The following is a 20,107-nucleotide window of genomic DNA, read 5'->3' as shown; positions in this document are numbered from 1 at the left end:
GCTGGAATGACAAATAGGTGAGGCTGTTTACGTACGCTGTGTTGACTTAGCTTGGTGTTTGGCTTGGTGGCTCCTTGGCCATCTTGGAATAAATCTGCGTAACACTCATGCGTAATCGGCCTCCATAAAACAATATCAAAACTGTTTTGAGGAAATGTAATTTACCGGAACGTGATGAGACTCGTTAGCGGCTGAGAGGGTCAAATAAACTTGTTTTGAATTTGAGGGAAATGTTGGTTATGTTGGCCTTTATCACTATCAGGTGCTCCAAATACTGTGGAAGTTCTTCATTTGGAATTTGTCAGCAACTTTCTGGAAAAATACACCCGAAGTTGCACATAACTTTGGCGGTCACACAAGACTTCAGCTCAGTGCGTATCGAACGCGGGGTTTTCCAAGCCTGGAGTCAGTCAGTTTTCAAAATGTCATTGACTGTAAAGTCAACATAGTAGAGGAAATTGCTGTAGCAGTAGAGAAATGCATTAATATTACTGCAATATATTACATATTACAGAAAGTTTGGGTCAAATTCACGCCACCACAAAGGGTACCAGTGATTGCAAAAAAGGAAAACATGTAATAATAGTTGTTTTGCAAAACGCGGCTATTTTCTGAAAAATAGACCACTGCCTGTTGTCAGGATGATATGAACCCAGTTATGTGTAACATTACTATGAACAGTGTGCTGTGTGTGAGTATACAATTTAATTCAATCTTGTATTGCAGTAAGTAATATTGCTTAAAACATTGCTTGTCCAGTTTAAAACATTTTACGATGGCCACAGTCTCACACTGCATTTTTTTGTTATTTTTAAAAGGAGAACATTGGTTTCACCTTCCCGGAATGCTCCATCATAAAGGTTCCACTGTGAAGGTTTGACAATACTCTAAATTAAAGTGACTGATTTGTGGTAAATGTTCTGTAATTTCACAGTGCACTTCTCTCGTCCCAAAAAACACAACTACTTAGTTAAACATTTTCCCCGGATTTGGATGCAGCCATAGACCATGTCAAGTATTTGCTCCATCAACAGCCTTTCTGACGCACATTGCTACTTTTGATACATATTTGGCAAGCGAGCAAGCGTCGTTAAAAAAAAAAACCTATCTCCGCTGGCAACGGTGAGTGATAACCTGTAGCCGGGCAAACCCGTTTCGATCCGGCCACTGGGAGGCAAAACAGAGTGCATGTTTGTCGCCACGCGCATAAAGCCTGTCTTTATCAGCGTCTTGATATTTTTGTCTTGTGGCCTTTTTTCTCGCCATATCCAGAGGGGACCTGCCAATCTGCCCACTGAGGGCTGGAAGAAATATTGTGGTGTTTTCAAGCAGTACACTAAAACCAGCCACGGTTTGAAATTAAGCATGGGGGTCAGAGGAAAAGGGCAGTGGTGGGTGCTGTTGAAATCAGTCTGGCAGCCAAGGGAGCAAATAGGGTTGTTAGTTTGAATGGAAGAGTCAATCGCTACAATAAAAACACTATACATTGACAGTGTATAGACGTGCAACACTCTCTGGGGACAACAACAGTGACAGTTTGTGCTGCATTCATTTACGACCACAATTCTCTCATAGCCGCTTTCTATTCTCAAGAATAATAGCAGAGTTAAGATTGAAAAGGACAAAAAGTATTTGTCCTTGCCTTTAGGTGACAATGACGCTTTGTCAAAAAGAAGACTGTGTTGGAGTAGCACAAACAATATTGTACTATCATCATGATTATGGCTGTGTCACATTAAACATTTTGCAAGTATTTCATCCAATTTTGGTAAGAGTGTCTTGATTCAATATTGATATTGGCTATGAGTCCGATATCAGTGAAAGCAAACAGGGGGTAGATTATATCGGCCTGCATCCATATTGTAGAACAGTGGTTCTCAAATGGGGGTACGCGTACCCCGGGGGGTACCTGAAGGTATGCCAAGGGGTACATGAGATTTTTAAAAAGTTTTTTAAAAATAGCAACAATTCAAAAATCCTTTATAAATATATTTATTGAAAAATAGCAACAATTCAATAATCAATCAATCAATCAATGTTTACTTATATAGCCCTAAATCCTTTATAAATATATTTATTGAATAATACTTCAACAGAATATGAATGTAAGTTCATAAACTGTGAAAAGAAATGCAACAATGCGATATTCAGTGTTGAGAGCTAGATTTTTTGTGGACATGTTCCATAAATATTGATGTTAAAAGATTTCTTTTTTTGTGAAGAAATGTTTAGAATTAAGTTCATGAATCCAGATGGATCTCTATTACAATCCCCAAAGAGGGCACTTTAAGTTGATGATTACTTCATTGTGTAGAAATCTTTATTTATAATTGAATCACGTGTTTATTTTTCAACAAGTTTTTACTTATTTTTATATCTTTTTTTCCAAATAGTTCAAGAAAGACCACTACAAATGAGCAATATTTTGCACTGTTATACAATTTTACTTCTTTATCTCTTTTTTTCACCAAAAATGCTTTGCTCAGATTAGGGGGTGGTTGAAATAAAAAAATGTTCACAGGGGGTACATCACTGAAAAAAGGTTGAGAACCACTGTTATAGAATAGTAGAACTCAGATTCAAGCTATCTGTTCCGTTCCCTCTATTGTCTCTTTTTTTAGCTTAGCACACAGATAACAGGCTGTCTCACTATTGGGAGCTTTTTAAAGACTCTTTACTTTAACTGCAACTGGCTGCTTGACTTCCGCACAGACAGACTCCAGTCTGTGAGAGTGGGCGACAGACAGATGGCCTCCAGTGCCATCTGAGCACCGGCACCCCCAGGGCCGCGTCCTGAGTCCGCTGCTGTTTACATTGATGACCCATGACTGCTGCACCAGGTCCACTACTAACCACACTGTGAAGTATGCGGACGACACAACAGTAGTGAGCCTTATCCGTGACAACAAAAACATGGACTACAGGGAGGAGGTAAAAATTCTGGTGGACTGGTGCAGAACCAACAACCTGGTCCTGAAAGTCGACAAGACCAAGGAGATCGTCGACTTCAGGAAGCACCAGTCCAGCCACACTCCACTCTTCATCAACGGCACAGCAGTGGAGATGGTAAGCAGCACCAAGTTCCTGGGGGTGCAGATAACTGACAATATAACCTGGTCCCTACACACCGTAGCTCTTGTAAAAAGAGCTCAGCAGCGCATGCACTTTTTGCGTCGGATGAAAAGAGCACAGCTCCCTCCCCTCGTTCTCACCACATTCTACAGAGGCACTATGGAGATCCTACTGACCAACAGGATCTCTGTCTGGACTGGAGCCTGGACTGGCTCAGACAGTAAGTCTCTGCAGGGTGGTGAGGACGGCGGAAAATATCATCAGAACTCTTCTTCCTCGTATCCAGGAAATCACAAAAGTTCGCTGCCTGACCGGGGCTCAGAAAATCTGTAGAGGCTCCTCCCACCCCCACCAAGAACTGTTTTCACTGCTGAACTTTAGTAAGAGGTTTCGCAGCCTCTGTAGCAGAACCTCCAGGTTTTGTAACAGCTTTTTGACATTTAGAAGGTATCTCTTAAGTTTCTATGCATTAGTGGTTAGGGTCAGTTTAAGTATTTTTAAAATACCCTAAAACTTGTCTATACCAGTCAGTCAAGGGAAACAGCACAGTGGCCACTATATGCAGGTAGGCAGCTATTATGCGAACACATTTGGAAGCTCGCTCATTGCAGCGAAATAGTTGGGTTAAGCAAAACGTTTCCTTTATTTATTAAATGATCCAAATTAAACATTATGGAGGAAAGCACAAAACAAGTCATATTGTAGGAAAGGTATTATTAAGAGTAAACAATTAAATAACAAAACCTTAGATAATTCTATCAAGATCATTGTAGTGCATTTTGATATTAGTGGCCAATATGGACAAGGTTTATAACACTTTCTCTGAAGGGGAAATTAGTGTGAATGCTAACACATGTTTGACTGTGATTTTGAAAAGCTGATGTTTTTCAATTGCTTTCTTAGAAAAGCCACATTACCATACAGATGACCAAAACAATTACTTTTTCATCCATTTTCAGTGCAAGTGCTCAGCAGGTCTGATAAAAGGTTAAAAGTGTTACAGTTGATTAAAAATATCCTTCAGATTGTCACTAAGTGGGGAAAAACAATTCCGCAATCAGGACATATGGTGACTCATAACACCTGAGATAAACACTTTGAAACTAAAACCTCTCAAGTGTTTACACTCAGGCCACAGAAGAAAGGAACAATCAGAATTGTCACACAGGAAAAACAGGGTTTAGTGTGGCGTCGGTGTGGATGGGAAAGAGTAATACGGATCCTTTTTCTGGAGGCTGCCATCTGTCACGTGACAAGAGAAGGTAGGAGCAGTACAGGCCAAGGCCAAGTTGCAGCGCTCTCTGTCTTGGCTGGGGATGTCACAAGCCTACAGGAAGCCATGCATGACTTGTCTCATCACGTCAAGCAAGTAAAGCTCCAGGTCACCGTGCTGAGTGCTCTTTAGCGATGCCCTCAGTGCCCCCATTTCCTGCGGCTCGATGGCCAGCCGGGAGACAACATCACCATCTCTGCCTGGCCTTAATAGTGGTGCGTTGCATCTTATGTGTATTTCCAATGTCACGTTAATAAAGATCAAATGAAGGAGGGGAGAAAATGATTGTTTATGGTATTAAAAAGTAAGCAGAAGAGACAAAATGAATTTTCACAGTAAAACACAGTCTCCACTTGCTCTAACAATCTAATTTTGTCGCTGCAGCTGCTGCTGCACGAGCGCCGCTATAATGCCTCTGCGGGGGATTGTGTCTGCCTGCAAAGGTTCTGATGGGTTCAAATGAGTCAGACCTAATGTCTCTACTGGTCGCCTTACTTGACTATTGTGTAAAAAGACTAACTGGGAGGGTTACTTGTTTTCCATTTCCTGTGATCCAGTGGTGTTCGGCAATGTTTCTAATGTCAGTTCCTCAGCGATGCGCAGAGTTACAGAAACCACGGCCCGTTCACAGCAGAGGAAGAACTAGTGGGAAAAGGTTTGAGGGGAAAAAATAATAAATATAACTGCAATATTGAGATCCATTACATGTTCATTATTCTGGTTATAGTTTGCAATGGTGTAGAATTGCACTCCATCATACTATAAGCAGTTTCAAATATATGTACATATTTGAAACTGCTAATAATATACACACATACATAAACAAAGGTATGCACAATATACAATGTTGTAGCTGTTGTGTATCCTGCATTATCACAAATAAGTCTTTTTTTTTTTTACTTTTCCCATTAATGATATACTTTTCCTATTATTGCAGGAACCACACATACACATAATCCCCTAAGTTTTCCCAATGTTTACAGCCATTGACCGAATGGTTTTAATTAATTTCACCCCCTCAAAAATAAACACAAAACTATGCAGGGTGAAAAATGTTTTTTGGGAAAAGTGGTGTGTTAAGGACACCACATTTCACCTTTTGTAGGAGCCACAGTTACTGATTAACTATGCTATGTGTATTGTGTACTTTATTTAGGTACACCTAAAAACTAGGGATGTGCCGATTGATTGTCCACCGATGAGTCTCTCAGTTTCCGTGACTTATGTGATCACCATTGCTAATTATTGCTGTTTAATTCTGGCACCATCTATTTTTAACCCTCGGGTTGACACGAGACTAGCAGCTAATTATGCATCTCCATTGAGCATGGAGCCACTCTTCTAGGCTAATAATAATAATCACCTCCATTAATAAACTGCATTTCTTGGTAGCTTAAGTATCGTGGACAAGTAAAATTATCACTGGAGGACCAGGCTAAAGATGTTACACACCGAGAGCAAGCCAGGAACAGCCATGCTAATAGCTAAGATAACTGTTAAGATAGCTTACAACAGAATACATAAGTTCTCAGTAAAGTTCAAGGAGGGCAGATGAACCCACATAGCAGAGAGTAAACAGCTATTAACAGGAAATTAACACCGAGATTGATAAGGGCTAGACTCTAGAGAGGATAATATGACAAAAAATGTTAGTGTGTCAGCGCATTGTCGCAGTCATTACACGACATGTAAGAGAGTAAGGGTAGTATCAGTTTATGACACTAACGTGAATAGATCAATATTTGTATTTTCTCAAAACAGTTTTTCGGGTTTTTTGATAATGCTTAAAAAAACTCGGAGTATTTCCTGGGCACAGGAGGATTTGAGGAAAAAAACAAAGGATTCCTAAAACTAGCAGTAGTTGTGGCTTTTGTTTAGGTGTTGTGTACTATAAAGACTTTGCTTGAACAATTGTATATAATAATAGAGTGTTAATATTGTTAAACTGTCAGTAGCACTCACCATAAATTAATTGAAAAATGTACAATTAGTACACGTGAACGGTATCGGTATCAGCTGATCTCATTCATGGATGATCTGTATCAGAATCAGCAGCATAAACCCTGACCGAAGTATCCCTACTAAAAACACCAATACAAATGTGATGCATGAAGAAGAAATAATACTATGCATTTTTATCTTTTATTTATTTCTACTATATGCAGAGTTTGTACAGGACAAGACTTGTGGTTGGATAAATGAACTGTGTTCGGGTACCTACACAGGAGAGGTTTTCTCTTCAATGGCGCTCTCTTCTGGGGAAAGTGCTGAAGTGGAGCTATTGGGTTCGGCCTGATTCTCCACACATTGCTCCTGCTCAAGTTAAAAAGAAGTTAACCAAGAACAAAAAATAGACATTTGTATGGTTTCAAGTTGTTATTACCTTGACTGAAAGATGCAGGAATTTCTCCTCTAATTCTTTGATGGTGTTTTCCTTGTCCGTAACTACTTGGTACAAATTCTGGATGAGAGTATTTTGCACGGACATCAGCTCTGTGTCCAGGTTTTGGGCTGTGCTCGGCTGGGTCACTGTGTTCTGTGCTTCCAGTTGTTTGGTGAGCTGACTCAACGTCTCTTTCATCTGGGCCTTCTCCTTCTGTTATTTGTATGAGTATTTTTTAGACTTATAAAGGCTACATGTTCTCATGTTCTATAGAGCAAATATGTTAGCGGGATTACCAGCAGAACTTCTACTAGCTCGTTGTCATGTTTACTTTTGAGTTTCAGGGTGCATATCTGAGCTGTCTTTTCCTCGGACAGGCATTTATTCCTGGCCTTGGAGGCTTCTAGCTTCATTTTCACATCTTCATATTCTTTCTGTAGGGCTTCATAACCAGCAGAAATCCTCTGGAGAACAAACTTATTAGCGTTACATCATAAAGAAATAATGATTTAAAAACGTAACAGCAGGGGTCCACAACCTTTTTTGCACCACGGACCGGTTTATTGCAGGCATTATTTTCAGGGACCGGCTTTCCACTCGTGCCAGATAAATACAGCAAAAATAGGTGCATGAAAAATACATCTCACTATAATGCTGAATTAGTGAGAGCCCTGGGCTTGTTTCTTTGCAATGAGATCCCCAGCACTTTTCATCCACCTGCTGGGGACTGCAGATAGACATCAGTTTTTGCCTAAAATCTGACATTACTGTTGTTATAACAAATATTACAAATGGCAAATTCCTATGAGGAGTTTTATTGTACATCTATAAACAAGCTTATTGGTGTGTCTAGTCAAGTCGGACAGGCGAAAGTTAAGCAGGAGAAAATGCAGTCATTTATAAATGTAATGGTTCTCTTTGGCCCGGAAGCAGTGGTTGGTAGGGCTGTGAATCTTTGGGTGTCCCACGACTCGATTCAATATCGATTCTTGGGTCACGATTCGATTCAAAATCGATTTTTTTTTTTTTTTTTTCCAATTCAACACGATTCTCGATTCAAAAAATATTTTTTCCCGATTGAAAAGGATTCTCTATTCATTCAATACATAGGATTTCAGCAGGATCTACCCCAGTCTGCTGACATGCAAGCAGAGTAGTAGATTTTTGTAAAAAGTTTTTATAATTGTAAAGGACAATGTTTTATCAACTGATTGCAATAATGTAAATTTGTTTTAACTATTAAATGAACCAAAAATATTACTTATTTTATCTTTGTGAAAATATTGGACACAGTTTGTTGTCAAGCTTATGAAAAGCGATGCAAGTGTAAGCCACTGTGACACTATTGTGTTTATTATTTTTTTTATATATGTCTAATGATGTCAATGAGGGATTTTTAATCACTGCTATGTTGAAATTATAACTAATATTGATACTATTGTTGATAATGTTCATTTTTGTTTTACTATTTTTTTTTTCTGTGTCGTGTTTGTGTCTCCTCTCAATTTATTTTCTTCAGTTTATTGCAGTTCTGAGTGTTGCTGGGTCAAGTTTGGTTTTAGAATTGCATTGCATTGTTATGGTATTGCTGTGTATTGTTTAGTTGGATTGATTAATAAAAAAAATAAAAAATTTAAAAAAATACATTGAAAAAAAAAGTTTTTTTTTAAATGGCAATCAATTCCGAATCGCACAACGTGAAAATCGCGATTCGAATTTGAATCGATTTTTTTCCCACACTCTACTGGTTGGTGACCAATATTATACAGTACACACCTCAAAGGCTTCCTTTTTCTCCTTCTCAATTGTGCGGATGTGGCTGATGTTGCGGAAATGAGTTGAGCTTTTTGGGGGATTTCCAAAACCAGGAGGTTCTTCTTCCACAGTCTGCACGCAAGACAGAGTTGACGCCTTCTTTATCTGCTGCTCCAGATCTCGCACCTGTCTCATACAGACACACACTGTAAGTTTATCCTGTATTGTATCAGCGAAAAACATCTTACCCTTGAGTGAAGAGCCAGTATCTGCTGTGCACGTCCTCTAAAGCTGCCTGGACAACCCAGTAATTGCTGAATGCTGACCTCTTCACCCACCTCGCTGATCAAAACCTAAAACAGCGACAATTGCCATATCATTAGGATCCAGACTTCAAAATGTCTTTGGTGCGTGTGAGAGATGAGATGTTTTGCACCTTCTGAGCCACTTTTAACTCTTGTTTAAGAAACTGAACCTGGTTGCGGTATTCTGTGGTTTTGAGCTGAGCAGCCGCTAATTTCTCCTTCAAAGTCTTCACTGCTGGATTGTCCTGTTTACAAAACAATACAAATTTAAATGAATGGGATACCATTATTTAACCTTAGAAGTACCATATTTCTCAGACATAGTGCACAGCAAATTATAAGGCGCACTGCCGATGAGCGATTCTATTCAGTTCTATTTTCATACAAAAGGTGCACCTGATTATAAAGCGCAATATAGGGGTCATATAATTTTTTTCCTACATTTAAAACACTTCCTTTTCATGGGCTACTAAACATGTAATGGTAGTTAATTGGTCAAAATGTGGCATGGATTATGTTTTACAAACCACCTTCAAGCCGCTTTCTGGCCGTCACTTCAGGATGCGCCATCTTTGTGGGTGATCTTATTTACGTTGCTACACTTCGACAGCGTTTTCACCACGTCATCTTTGTTGTACCTGTAGTTTTTAGCGCGTTTTTAGTGAGTCTACAGAAAGATATAAGATAGAACTGTCAGCTACTTTATATTAGAAACGGCAAAAGGGGAGGATGAATGCCCCACAACAAGAGGATAGAAAAAAGAAGCTTAATGACTGCAGCGCGGACTATAATGGCGAACGCGTGCAAAATTTTAGGACTTATGCAGATTCAAAATACGGTTCACATCAACAGTTATGAATAGGTACCAAAAGTTGGTTTTGCATAATATTGCAAAACAAAATGCCAGATATCTCCTTATACACACACCATAATACCCATATGTTGAAGCACAGTACATTTAACTACGGTACCCGTAATGCTCCATGTTCTATCAAGCGATGCAGCTTTGTAACTTACCAAAGTCGTACTTAAACATTTTAAACTGATTTTTGAGCGTCGTTTGTAATGTTTTATATTGTCAACGTTCTATATTTTCAATCGAACATCAAAGTTTTGGTGTTGCTTGCTTAAGGATACTTGCCAGCGCGAACAGGCGTCAGTCATCCTGCAGTCAACACGTATTTTTTATGTGTGACTGCCATCTACTGGTCACACTTATCATTAGCATTTTAAGTGTATAGCAGTGGTTCTCAAATGGGGTACGTGTACCCCTAGGGGTACTTGAAGATGTGCCAAGGGGTACGTGAGATTTTTTTTTAAAATATTCTAAAAATAGCAACAATTCAAAAATCCTTTATAAATATGTTTATTGAATAATACTTCAACAAAATATGAATTTAAGTTCATAAACTGTGAAAAGAAATGCAACAATGCAGTATTCAGTGTTGACAGCTTGATTTTTTTGTGAACATGTTCCATAAATATTGATGTTAAAGATTTATATTTTTGTGAAGAAATGTTTATAATTAAGTTCATGAATCCAGATGGATCTCTATTACAATCCCCAAAGACGGCCCTTTAAGTTGATGATTACTTCTATGTGTAGAAATCTTTATAATTGAATCACTTGTTTATTTTTCAACAAGTTTTAGTTATTTTTATATCTTTTTTTCCAAATAGTTCAAGAAAGACCACTACAATATGAGCACTATTTTGCACTGTTATACAATTTCATAAATCAGAAGCTGATGACATAGTTCTGTTTTTTACTTCTTTATCTTTTTTTCAACCAAAAATGCTTTGCTCTGATTCGAGGGTACTTGAATTAAAAAAATGTTCACAGGGGGTACATAATTGAAAAAAGGTTGAGAACCACTGCCTTACAGTCTGAAAAATATGGTACATTTAATTCCAGTGCAACCTCAAAGATTCTATAGAAAATAGTTGAAATAGAAATATTGTAATTTGTTTCACAGTCAAACAGTTGTCATCATAACATCTGTGGTAATTGTACAGGTAAATTCTAACCTTCTTAATATTCTTTCAGTAAGTTAGCAGTCGTAAATTAAAAACTTAATAGGATACAGGGGTACGTAATTCAATTTTATTCCATACAGGGATAGCCCACGTTAATTTCGGTAAATTCGTCAGTATTAGCTATGGAGCTAATTTTTAATTGTAGTTCCTAGGCAATATATAAAAGATCAACAATTAATGGCAATAAAATAAAACATAATCTTAGCGATACATTACATCACATTAATACATAAAATACCGTAGATACCTCAAACTTAGGAAAAACCACAAGTTAAGAGTGCGTTTAAGATAAGAGCTGTCTCTCAGCCTAATTGTTATGCTTTAAGTTGCAAGCAAAAATTTCAGTTACAAGAGTGACATTAGTTATAGCAATGTCATTACTAAATACAAGCTAGTACTAGCTCATATTTAGAGATGGCCGCAACTTTTTTTTCTAATCATGAGAGTGAAAAAAATGAGTGGGAGGGAGACTGCCGAGAACAGGCGGTGGATGACATTCATTGAATTAAAGAATGACATCATCTAGAACTTAACAGAGCATGTATCTAGCTAACTTGGCGAAGCAGTTTGAATGTAGCCAACGTTGCCTCAAAGGCAGTGGTCCCCAACCACCGGGCTCGATTGGTACCGGGCCGCAGAATAATTTTTTATTTTATTAAATCAACATAAAAAACACAAGATACACTTACAATTAGTGCACCAACCCAAAAATACTCCCTTTTTCATGAGAAAAAAAAAAAGAATAAAAAAAAAGATAAACTCCACCACCCTCCCACCCCCCGCCAGGCCCCGGGACAAATTATCAAGCGTTCACCGGTCCGCAGCTACAAAAAGGTTGGGGACCACTGCTTCAAGCTACGCGCCTGTGCATTTGCACACTGCTCACGCGTCCTCTGCGCACGGCAAATCCCGGCCGCACACAAAATCGACTAAAAAGATAACGCATAACTGTGCACGTCTGCCGTCGCTCCCAAGTGCGCCACTGAATGCTCAAGGAGTTTTGGCGTTTGCTCACATATATAAAACATTGGAGGGAAAATTGATTGTAGCACTGCTAGTCTGCACCATTGTGAAGCAGTGTGAGTCGATAACAGCAGCTAAGGATGGTAAAATAATATCTACTGTAAAGGGCGGTCATTTATCCATGAAAACATAGGCTCCAACACCCTCCGCGACCCCGAAAAGGACAAGCGGTGGAGAATGGATGGAACATGAAAACGCTGATGGTGCGTTTGAGAGTGAAGCAGCTGGAAAAAGATGCATTGTACATTACTCTAGTTGCTTGCACTACATTGTAATGTATAGTTTTTCCAACAATATTATCTTGAAGTTTCTTTTTCTTTTTTTAAAGCATCTTACGTGTTAAAAATGTGCTGTTTTGTGGGGGGGCCAAGCACCGAATACATTGATTTCAATTCATTTCAATGGTCATCGTTGATTTGGAATACAGTTGTTTTGAGTTAAAAATTACGCATAATAGTATTATTTTTGGATGTCAAAAATAAATTGTAAAAATAATTGTCCTCACACATACATACATGATAATTGGACTGTCTAGCTGTGAATGTAACTACCGTTACAACTCCATATGGTAAATCTGCTTCTTATACCACCTCATGCGCACCTGGTCTGCACGAGAATAAGAAGACGTAGCAGGAGATCCATGTTGCTTTGTCGTTATATTTAGTGGGTATTCTTTCAAAAAGCGACTGGTGATCAATCTACCAACTTTTGGAGACAGTGACATGAAATACATGTCGCTCTTTTAAGCGAGCAGCTGTCCAGCTGTTACCCTCCCCTCCATTTTTTTATTGGGGTGCATTAATGTTTTTTGCTTACTTTAGCTCCATAAAAGGTACATGTAGGTGCATCATGGCTAACTATGAAACATTGACAATTAAGTAATCTAGCCCTCTCTGTGCTGTGTTTTAATCTGATTATCCATCCCTTTTCTACCGCTTGTCCATTATGATTATCAAAATAAAGCAAAGACAATGTTTCAAGTAATAACTATTACCACAACTAGTCCTGTGTTTGCTTTTGTATAGTATTATTGTTTACAATTTGCGGCATCGGCCACCCCAAGAACGGATGAGATCTTGTGATTTATGTGGTAAGTTAAGTAAATTTTATTTATCAAGCGCTTTATACAGATAAATTCACAAAAGGCTGTACAAAACATCATAAAAACAACAGGGGCAACATCATAAAAAGGATACAAAGTCGTTTAAATTTACTACACGGTCTAGCTCCATCCTATCTTGCCGATTGTATTGTACCATATGTCCCGGCAAGAAATCTGCGTTCAAAGGACTCCGGCTTGTTAGTGATTCCCAAAGCCCAAAAAAAGTCTGCGGGCTATAGAGCGTTTTCCGTTCGGGCTCCAGTACTCTGGAATCCCCTCCCGGTAACAGTTCGAGATGCCACCTCAGTAGAAGCATTTAAGTCTCACCTTAAAACTCATTTGTATACTCTAGCCTTTAAATAGACTCCCTTTTTAGACCAGTTGATCTGCCGTTTCTTTTCTTTTTCTTCTATGTCCCACTCTCCCTTGTGGAGGGGCTCCGGTCCGATCCGGTGGCCATGTACTGCTTGCCTGTGTATCGGCTGGGGACATCTCTGCGCTGCTGATCCGCCTCCGCTTGGGATGGTTTCCTGCTGGCTCCGCTGTGAACGGGACTCTCGCTGCTGTGTTGGATCCGCTTTGGACTGGACTCTCGCGACTGTGTTGGATCCATTGTGGATTGAACTTTCACAGTATCATGTTAGACCCGCTCGACATCCATTGCTTTCCTCCTCTCCAAGGTTCTCATAGTCATTATTGTCACCGATGTCCCACTGGGTGTGAGTTTTCCTTGCCCTTATGTGGGCCTACCGAGGATGTCGTGGTGGTTTGTGCAGCCCTTTGAGACACTAGTGATTTAGGGCTATATAAGTAAACATTGATTGATAGTTAGAAGGTGCATTAATTAAAAAGCTTTACTAAAAAGAGAAGTTTTCAAATATTTCTTAAAAGTTTCAACACGGTCAAGATCACAGACGGACTGGTGCAAATTGTTCCTAAGTCTGGGAGTTATAGCCTGGAATGACAGGTCTCCACGGGTTTTAAAACACGTTTTGGGGATTTTTAGAAGACCCTGGCCTGAAGGCCGGAGGCTGCGGCCTGAAGGCCAGAGGCTGCGCCCTAAGGAGTAGGGGCATAGCAAGTCAGTGAAGGGCCCCATCATGCAATGTACAGAATGTCACGACTAAAATCTTAAACTCAATGTGGAATTAAACTGGAAGCCAATGAAGACTGGATAAAATGGTGGTAATATGGGCTGTTCTGGGTTCACCGGTCGAAAGTCTGGCAGCGGCATTTTGTACAGTCTGAAGTCTCTTGAGCATTGACGAGACGAAATGATCGCGTGAATGATCATTTCGTGATCCGATTTTGACAACAAATTTCTCACCTTGGAAATATTTCTGAGATGATAAAAACTGTTTTTGGTTGACAGTGACCCTCTAAAGACATGGATTGATCCCCCCCCATTTTTACTTTGTCTTTTTGAACAAGACAGGTACCTTGACCACCCCCGAACTGTGAACCATCACTGTGGACACTTTTCACCTTTGATCACTAAAGACACTTTAACTGCTGCTGTGACCCATGGTCACCTCCATATTTATACTGTTGACTGTCAATCAGAATGTGCAATAATGTTATGTTACTTACTGTGCCTTGTATATACATTTTCATTTTATTTTTAGCTATTTTTAGCTAAGTACCGTGTGACTTGTTAAAGGGTGGACTAGCAAAGTAAGATTTTCATTTTACTGCAAACTGTCTGTTTGAATGTGCATATGACAATAAAAAATCTTGAATCTTGATCAAACACAACTCAAAGGTTTCTGAGGCTGCTTCTAACAGATACACCCAGAGCACAAAGGGAGTTCATGATCAGGGGGATCTTTTTATCGGGAACAATTATCAGACTTTCCGTTTTGTTAGAATTTATCTGGAGGAAATTTGAGTACAACCAGATTTTAATATAGTATACGCACGCCAAGAAATCAGATAAAAAGTGAAACTCTCAAATATTGAAGGAGCATAACAGATGAATATCATCTGCATAACAATGATAAAAAACTGTTTTAAAACTATTGATCAACCTCCCAAGCAGCATCAGAGTAAGAGGTTGTCCACTGTAAGAAACATGGCCGTCGTTTAAACTAAACTCACCTCTGCGTCTTTAGAAAAGTTTGATTTCTGAACATTGACATCAATCTTCTGACCTGGTAGAGATTGAAGCGCTGCCTGCAGCTGTAAGGCAAAAAGCAGAAAAACTCATTAACCTTGGAGAAATGAAGTGAATTATATACAAAAGCGCATTTCTCTAGTGACTCAAAGCGCTTTTACATAGTGAAACCTAATATCTAAGTTACATTCAAACCAGTGTGAGTGGCACTGGGAGCAGTTTGGCAAAGTGTCTTGCCCAACGACACAACAGCAGTGACTAGGATGGCAGAAGCGGGGATTTAACCTGGAACCCTCAAGTTGCTGGCACGGCCAATCTACCAACCGAGCTATAACGCCCCACAAGAGAAGTGAACTGAATTATATTTTCATAGCACTTTTCTCTAGTGACTCAAAGTGCTTTACAAAGTGAAACCCAATATCTAAGATACATTTAAACCAGTGTGGGCAGGTGAAGTAAAGTGTCTTGCCCAAGGACACAACAGAATTGACTAGGACGGCGAAAGCGGGAATCGAACCTGGAACCCTGAAGTTGCTGGCACAGCCGCTCTACCAACCGAGCTATACCGCCCTTGTGACGACAGGTAAAATGTCTACAGGTCAATTATTCATCGAAACCAACCTGCTTCTCAAGATCCTTGATTCGGTTGTTGTTTTGTTTGAATTTAGACCTTTCTCGCTCCACTTCAGCAGTCAGCTCTCGGTTCTTTTTGGACAACTCCACAATTTTGACGGCAGCTGCATCCCCTGCCAAGCCGGTTGCACCTAAACAACAACGTGTATGACTTGTGACAATGATGAAAAAAAAACAATTCAAAAACATACCAGCCAAGACCAGCACTCTCTCATCCTCCAGTTTCTTCCTCATGCGTTTGATTTCAAAGTCTTTTTCGTCGAGAAGTTTTAAGAGAGAGTGGTTTTCATCTCTCACCTCCCTCATTTGGATCAACAAACTCTCCTTCTGCTGGACTCTACATAAAACAATTGTTGAAATATTGTTGAATGGATTCATCCATCCATTTTCCTACCGCTTGTCCCGTTCGGGGCCGCGGGGGTGCTGGAAATCTCAGCTATAAACGGACAGAAGGCGGTCTACACCCAGGACAAGTCGCCACCTCATCGCAGGGCCAACACAGATAGACAGACAATATTCACTCACATTCACACACTAGGGCCAATTTAGTGTTGCCAATCAACCTATCCCCAGGTGCATGTCTTTGGAGGTGGGAGGAAGCCGGAGTACCCGGAGGGAACCCACGCAATCACGGGGAGAACATGCAAACTCCACAAAGAAAGACCCCGAGCCCTGGACCTTTGTATTGTGAGGCACACACACTAACCCCTGGGCCACCATGCTGCCAAAATGGATTAATTCAAATATAATTGTGTTTAAGTGTTGGTGTATAATTTGGAACATGGAGAGGATAGGATAGGATAGGATAGGTATTTATTGTCATTGCACGAGTACAAAAAAACTTTGTTTTCTGCACAAACCTGTTCAAGATTAGACAAACAGTGTACAGGGTTACAGAACAAGAACGCTGATGGGTCGCCATAAGGCGTCCCGTAAAAGATGGGAAAAAGGTAAACGCTGGGGAAGGATGAGTAAAAAACTACAATCTAGACTGGGCTCCTAAGGGGGCCCGGTTCGGAGTGAGAAAAAACCTCCATAGCAAAGCACATATACATATTACAACATACATCTCCAGATATCTAGCAACAGAGGGAAGGTAGTTCAAGGTCATGGTGGTAGGTCGCAGCTCTCAGGCGCTGACCATCCATTCATCACCCCTATGGGATTTTCGTCGAGGGCGTCGGGTTGGGGTGGGTGGGGGGGGATTTATGTGTGGCGTATATTTTTTTGTGGATGTGTCTGTGTGTGTGTGTGTGTGTATAAGCCCGTAGTGTGTCTCTGTTCCGCGGCCTTGATGTATTGTGCTGTCTCGTCCAAAGTCAACAACAACAGGTGTGTGTCCATGAAAGACAAGAAGTGAGTTTGTTGTGTCTTCGCTGCGCTGTTCTTCGTGAGAGTCTCGAAGCCAGGGAAACAATTCAAGTTAGAATGATTTTGTATGCGGGTGAAAATAAAATTTGCTTTTCACTCTAAAATTGTCTATGACTGGTCCTCAAAACCTGCAGGGTAGACAGTCCGATGTAATCCACAGTTCTTCCCGCATCCTCCAATCATTTGTGGCTGCTTTGGGGTACTTTGAAGACTGCCAGCAACTTCCAATTTGTCAACAAACCAGAGCAACGCTAACTCCAATTAGCAGATGTCCTGTTGTCATAATTCTGAATAGGTGGATATCTTCACGTCCTCGACAGAAAAGGGTCGCCAGGCACGCGGCACTCCTTCTCCCAAGAGTCCGTCGTGTGTCCAGCAACAACCGCTTCGTCACGACAGCAGGTTCCCCCAATCCCAAGATCTTGTCAATTTTGTTGAGGCCAGTTAAATAGTTCCAATGTTTAGATTTAGAGAGCAGTGCAAAAAGAGGCAACAAGAAAGTTAAGACGAGACAAAACAAAGAAGCAAGCAGAAGAGATAAGGGAGACGAAAGGGGAGCGTCCACCCTCGATGAGTGCCAGAGAGAAAGAATTTAAATTACCATGAATTGATTAAAGTGGACCACGAGTTAAACAAGTTGAAAAACTTATTTGGGTGTTACCATTTAGTGGTCAATTGTACGGAATATGTACTGAACTGTCCAATCTACTAATAAAAGTTTCAATCAATCAATAAACAATTTGGTCAACTAACTCCATGTATTTGTCGATGTGGATTCATTTTTAAAAAATTATAGGAGGAAAAATAACCACTAAATTGGCCTTGGTGTGTGAATGTGAGTGTGAATGTTGTCTATCTGTGTTGGCCCTGCGATGAGGTAGCGACTTGTCCAGGTTGTACCCCGCCTTCCGCCCGAATGCAGCTGGGATAAGCTCCAGCAACCCCCTCGACCCCGAAAGGGACAAGCTGTAAAAAATGGATGGAAAATAACCAGGATAAACAAGGAGTGAATAATAGTGCATAAAAAGAGTAAATGTCGCCATCTTGTGCACATCCTGAGCACATGCGTTAAATTCAATTCAGAACACAAATTATACAAGAGTTTACAAAGTTTAGTCACTTCTAATACGTTTGTATTTTGAGTATAAAATAACATAACTCACAAATTGCTTTCCCAAGTAATTGGTGGGTTTTGCATGGTTCCATTAATTTCATGGAGCTAGCTAGCTGGTTAGCAAAAAGTTTATAAACCGATAATGGTCATTAAACATGTTTCTTAAAAAAAACGCCGCAAAATGACTTGTTACGGTGGTGATTGGCACACCAAGAGGCATTAATTTGCTGAATTTCGCGCAACAAGCATCATTACTCAACTCACAGGTATTTCAGCCTTTGTTGCAAAAAAAATTGACGTGTCGCCCTTTGTTGCGCAGTAGTGATCACCGGAATGCACTGTGTTACGACATTTGCTTTAGTCTCACATAGTTGCTGCGTCATATATAGAATATTTCAAGTCAATATGACGTAAACGAGCCATATTTCCCACCAATGTTACCTGTATTCCACGACGCATTTGTGTGCCGGTCAGCCATGAGCAGCACAAGTCGGGGTCTGACTCTGACCATATAAGAATGACGTCAGGTAAGTTCCGGCTGAAGTGCAGAGGTGAACACATGTCATATTATTTTCAGTTGCAATCGCAGGGCATTCAATCGATCGCAACTGGACTGTTTAGTTTGTCTTAAATACGTTTTGTCCAGGGTGTACTCCGCCTTCCGCCCGATTGTAGCTGAGATAGGCGCCAGCGCCCCCCGCGACCCCAAAAGGGAATAAGCGGTAGAAATGGATGGATGGATGGACGTTTTGCCTCTCATCAGGCTTCAACATGCTCATAGACTTACCTGGATGAATGAAAATATCCATAGACATATTTCCATAATTATTCAACTAAACATCCGTCCATCTTCTGTTTATCCGAGGTCAGGTCGCGGGGGCAGCAGCCTAAGCAGGAAAGCCCAGACTTCCCTCTCCCCAGCCATTTGGTCCAGCTCTTCCCGGGGGAGCCTGAGGCGTTCCCAGGCCAGCCGGGAGACATAGTCTTCCCAACGTGTCCTGGGTCTTCCTCGTGGCCTCCTACTGTGTTATGGTTGGATTTGGGGGGTTAAAGGCCTACTAAAATTAGATGTTCTTATTCAAACGGGGATAGCAAGTCCATTCTATGTGTCATACTCGATCATTTTGCGATATTGCCATATTTTTGCTGAAAAGATTTAGTAGAGAACATCCACGATAAAGTTCGCAACTTTCAGTGCTAAGAGAAATGCCCTCCCTCTACCGGAAGTCGCAGACGATGACGTCACATGTTGATGGCTCCTCACATATTCACATTGTTTTTAATGGGGAGCGTCCAACAAAAAGTGCTTTTCGGACGGAGAAAACGACAATTTCCACATTTATTTGAGCGAAGAGGAAATATTTGTGTTTGAGGATATTGATAGCGACGGACTAGAATTTATTTATTTTTTTTAAAGTAAAAAAAAAAAAACGCGATTGGGACGGATTCCGATGTTTTTAGACACATTTAGTAGGATAATTCTGGGAAATCCCTTATCTTTCTATTATGTTGCAGTCTCTCAGGGGAGTCGATGGCAGCTATGGACGACACAAGCTCTGCTTTTCTCCGGTAAGCAGCGACTTTTTAACCACAATTTTCTCACCGAAACCTGCTGGTTGACATTCAGTCTTGAGCCTTGTCCACTTGACCGCGCTCTGATCCATAGTAAAGTTTCACCTCCAGGAATTTTAAACAAGGAATCACCGTGTGTTTGTGTGACTAAAGGCTAAAGCTTCCCAACTCCATCTTTCTACTGTGACTTCTCCAATATTAATTGAACAAATTGCAAAAGATTCAACAACACAGATCTCCAAAATACTGTGTAATTATGCCGTTTAAGCAGACGACTTTTAGCTGTGTGTGTGTGCAGCGCTCATACTTCCTTAAAACCCGTGACGTCTTGCGTACACGTCATCATTACACAAC

General features: G+C 40.3%; 1 protein-coding gene across 9 annotated transcripts; it reads right to left on the bottom strand.

The window, feature by feature from the left end:
• Positions 1 to 3,713: 3,713 nt before the first annotated feature.
• LOC133568535 (coiled-coil domain-containing protein 13-like) lies at positions 3,714 to 19,367 on the bottom strand. 9 transcript variants are annotated; one of them, XR_009809617.1, is made up of 11 exons: positions 18,446 to 18,579; positions 15,888 to 16,033; positions 15,685 to 15,827; positions 15,048 to 15,128; positions 8,920 to 9,033; positions 8,732 to 8,836; positions 8,505 to 8,669; positions 7,060 to 7,192; positions 6,729 to 6,941; positions 6,563 to 6,658; positions 3,714 to 4,987 (listed from the first exon to the last, which is right to left on the bottom strand). XR_009809617.1 is itself a non-coding variant. In XM_061920539.1 (11 exons), exons 2-11 carry the CDS (start codon positions 16,000 to 16,002, stop codon positions 4,951 to 4,953), a joined length of 1,233 nt encoding a protein of 410 aa, XP_061776523.1. In that variant the 5' UTR covers positions 16,003 to 16,033; positions 18,623 to 18,768; the 3' UTR covers positions 3,714 to 4,950. The 9 variants fall into 9 exon arrangements, 7 of the variants coding, with proteins under 7 accessions (XP_061776523.1, XP_061776519.1, XP_061776518.1 ...); XR_009809616.1 differs by having other exon boundaries at positions 6,567 to 6,658; XM_061920539.1 differs by lacking the exon at positions 18,446 to 18,579 and adding an exon at positions 18,623 to 18,768 and having other exon boundaries at positions 6,567 to 6,658; positions 7,025 to 7,192.
• Positions 19,368 to 20,107: the final 740 nt, after the last annotated feature.

The sequence above is a fragment of the Nerophis ophidion genome, linkage group LG14, assembly GCF_033978795.1.
Source record: "Nerophis ophidion isolate RoL-2023_Sa linkage group LG14, RoL_Noph_v1.0, whole genome shotgun sequence".
Classification (NCBI taxonomy): domain Eukaryota; kingdom Metazoa; phylum Chordata; class Actinopteri; order Syngnathiformes; family Syngnathidae; genus Nerophis; species Nerophis ophidion.
Note: the sequence above shows the minus strand (reverse complement) of the source record. Positions and strands in the feature narration are given on the sequence as shown.